The sequence below is a fragment of the Eubalaena glacialis genome, chromosome 19 (genome assembly GCF_028564815.1).
Source record: "Eubalaena glacialis isolate mEubGla1 chromosome 19, mEubGla1.1.hap2.+ XY, whole genome shotgun sequence".
Lineage (NCBI taxonomy): Eukaryota > Metazoa > Chordata > Mammalia > Artiodactyla > Balaenidae > Eubalaena > Eubalaena glacialis.
The window spans coordinates 13,240,507-13,243,145 of record NC_083734.1 but is presented as its reverse complement, the minus strand read 5'-3'; the positions used below and the strand labels follow the sequence as shown (position 1 = coordinate 13,243,145).

Genomic DNA, 2,639 nt, shown 5'->3' with positions numbered 1-2,639 from the left:
ACTGAAATCCTGAACACTACCTCAGCAACCTTATAATTATGAAGATGCCTACTTACCTTTCTTAATACTTTCTTTTGGCACAGTAGGGGCAATTAATGGAAGTATATTCTCTCCCTTTTAAGCAAAATTCTAAATTAGAAGCAATGACAGTTTCATAAAAACAGTGCTTAGTAAAAACTTCTGGAGTGTTAAATCAGAAAGTTTTCAGAGTGACGTTAATTTGTTTTGAGTTACTACTGTAATAAAAACTAATTTTCTAATTTTCTTGATGGGACTAGACTGAGGCAGTAAATTTTGTATAAAACTTTTAAAATCATGGATATAAACATCACCTGTTTTCTAGAAAAATATTAAAGATAACTTAATATGCTGAAATTAATAGGTCTGTAGTTTTGCTTTATATAAAATGCCCTCAAATTTAAATGTGATTCCCATGTAGCAATAAAGTCCACATCTCTGGATTATATATTACTTGTATTATGGGTGCCAAGAAACCATTTTCACTGCCTAGAATACTGACCCTTATTATGCCTTAAAAGTGCATTTGTGAAGTGGTGGTTTTGATGTAAACCTCATATTTAAATTTAAATTTAAATTAAGTAGGTTACCATTTTTAACACCACCTAAATACAATATATTGACCCAATACAGAAAGTTGGATCAATGTTAGAAATGAAGATTCACAGTTTACCTTCCCAGGCTTGTCATTAGCATTTTACATTTATGCTGTTAGCTTTGATTTGTATGCTTCACAGGTGAATTCAAATGTGAGTAATTCCACTATAGGGTAATGTTAATTAGGCAGTTTTCCCAAATCTGAGAACACCAATGTTAATCTACTTGTGATGTTTTGAGGCTTCACAGCTTAAATCCGTTATAACATTATGGAATCCACAGCTCAGGATTGTGGAGAAAGGCTTCAGAAGAGTTTTTTGTTGCTGTAAGAATCCAATTAAGGGACCATTTCAGGAATTGTTGGAAGGTGGGTTATTCTGTAGTAACTATGCTTCAGTTGCCGTGCAGTACGCCCAGAAACAATCCATTTCAACTTCTGAACATTTGGTTTGGAACACTTGTTTGATGAATATTCAGTTAAACACTTGGATACGAGTTCTTGCCAGAAAGTCAAATCTCTGCCATTGATCTTGGAATGTTTCTGAAGACATTCTACTCCTTCTGTTAACTCTACACACTTCTGTGCCTGGATCTCCAAGGCAATGATAGACAATGCCAACACAGATGGCTTTGCTTTAGAAAATATGATCCTGCAGTAGCATGCCTTAAGTTGAGCTTCTAGTCTTTCAAAATTAAGGCTATTCCTCCTTTCATATGGCAAGTTCTCTTGAAGGAGTGAATAATAGAGCTGTAGAAACTGAAAGGCAGTAGTAGCTTTGACTTTCCAACACACCTTCTCCAACACAATCTTTTCCATTCTCATCAAGTCTGAAACCGTGAACTTACACTGGCTTATTCGGATCAAGTCAGTTGCCAATGGGACATTCCTTTCCTCTTCTATTGACTTTACAGCCAAATAGAAGCAGCTCAGTCCAACACACCCAAGGTGCTTGGGCTGTACCTTCATTTTAGACAGGAATCTGTCCAGTAAATTCACAGCTAGAGAAAATGTGTCCGTGTCAAAGCCAAAGAACTGAGTTAGATGAAGGAGATCTTTTACTTCAAAGTCCCTCAGTCTTGCAGTCATTCTAAGGCCATTATCGTGTGCAGATTCAATTAGTCTCAAGCCGCAGACCTTTGGCTGACATCTCAACTCCTGTTCCAACAGGGCATTCAGCTGGTGTAGCAGTTTCTGAGAGTCAGTTGTTGTCAGTACCTCTATCATCTTGATCGCGACTGCAGCTCCTCAGCGGTAACCACCCTCCCCGGGCCTGCTCTCACCTCACCCCAAGATATTAGAACCGAGAAGCCTACGAGGCGAGAGGGCTCGCGGGCAAGACGGGAAAGGCCCGGGGAGGGGGAGCCGTCTTGGGTGGAGGTCTCTGCAGCGCCGCCGAGACGACACTGCCGTCCTCGAGGTCAGCTCGGAGCCCCCTCGTGGGGTCTTGAAAGGGGTGAAGGACAGACCGAGAGGTCCGGATTTACAGGGATCAACCAACCAAGGCCTCCCGTTGGTCAATCAAACAGGAGGCCCCCCCACCCAAGACTTCCCATTGGCTGCTGCCCCGCGCCTGTCGCTTTGGCTTTGGCGTGGCCGAGGTTCTCCTTAGCACTTTAGCCGGGCTTCCTTGGCGGAGCCGATGCACTTCGGATGGATTTTATCCCTCTTTGGTGCTGTTTGCCTTAGACCCGCGGCACACAGGGCTGGACGAGCTTCGGGAGACAGCTGGAACTGGGGCGGAGTTGGGGGGCTCATCAGTGCCTCCCTCAGTAGAAAACGGCTGGAGCGGGGGGAGCGATGTCTTTCCCATGGGCTAGAGAGCTGGAGTATGGGGTAGAGTCCTGAATAGGGAAGGAGATCACTGTGGGCAGCTCCTACCCTTTCCTGCCAGAGCTGGGAAGGCATGTTCCTTCACTTGTGTCTATCCCTAATAAACACCTTACACTCCAGACTCCATCTCAGCAGCTGCTTCTGGAGAACGCAACCTGTGACATTGCCTTGATGGCATCATCGCCCACCACTG

The 2,639-nt window shown here is 43.8% G+C and overlaps 1 protein-coding gene across 2 annotated transcripts; it reads right to left on the bottom strand.

Moving 5' to 3' along the window:
• Positions 1-690: 690 nt before the first annotated feature.
• LOC133079928 (cyclin-G1-like) lies at positions 691-1,924 on the bottom strand. 2 transcript variants are annotated; one of them, XM_061175669.1, is made up of 2 exons: positions 1,020-1,924; positions 691-970 (listed from the first exon to the last, which is right to left on the bottom strand). In XM_061175669.1, exons 1-2 carry the CDS (start codon positions 1,838-1,840, stop codon positions 883-885), a joined length of 909 nt encoding a protein of 302 aa, XP_061031652.1. In that variant the 5' UTR covers positions 1,841-1,924; the 3' UTR covers positions 691-882. The 2 variants fall into 2 exon arrangements, with proteins under 2 accessions (XP_061031652.1, XP_061031651.1); XM_061175668.1 differs by having other exon boundaries at positions 705-1,924.
• Between the last annotated feature and the right edge of the window lie 715 nt (positions 1,925-2,639).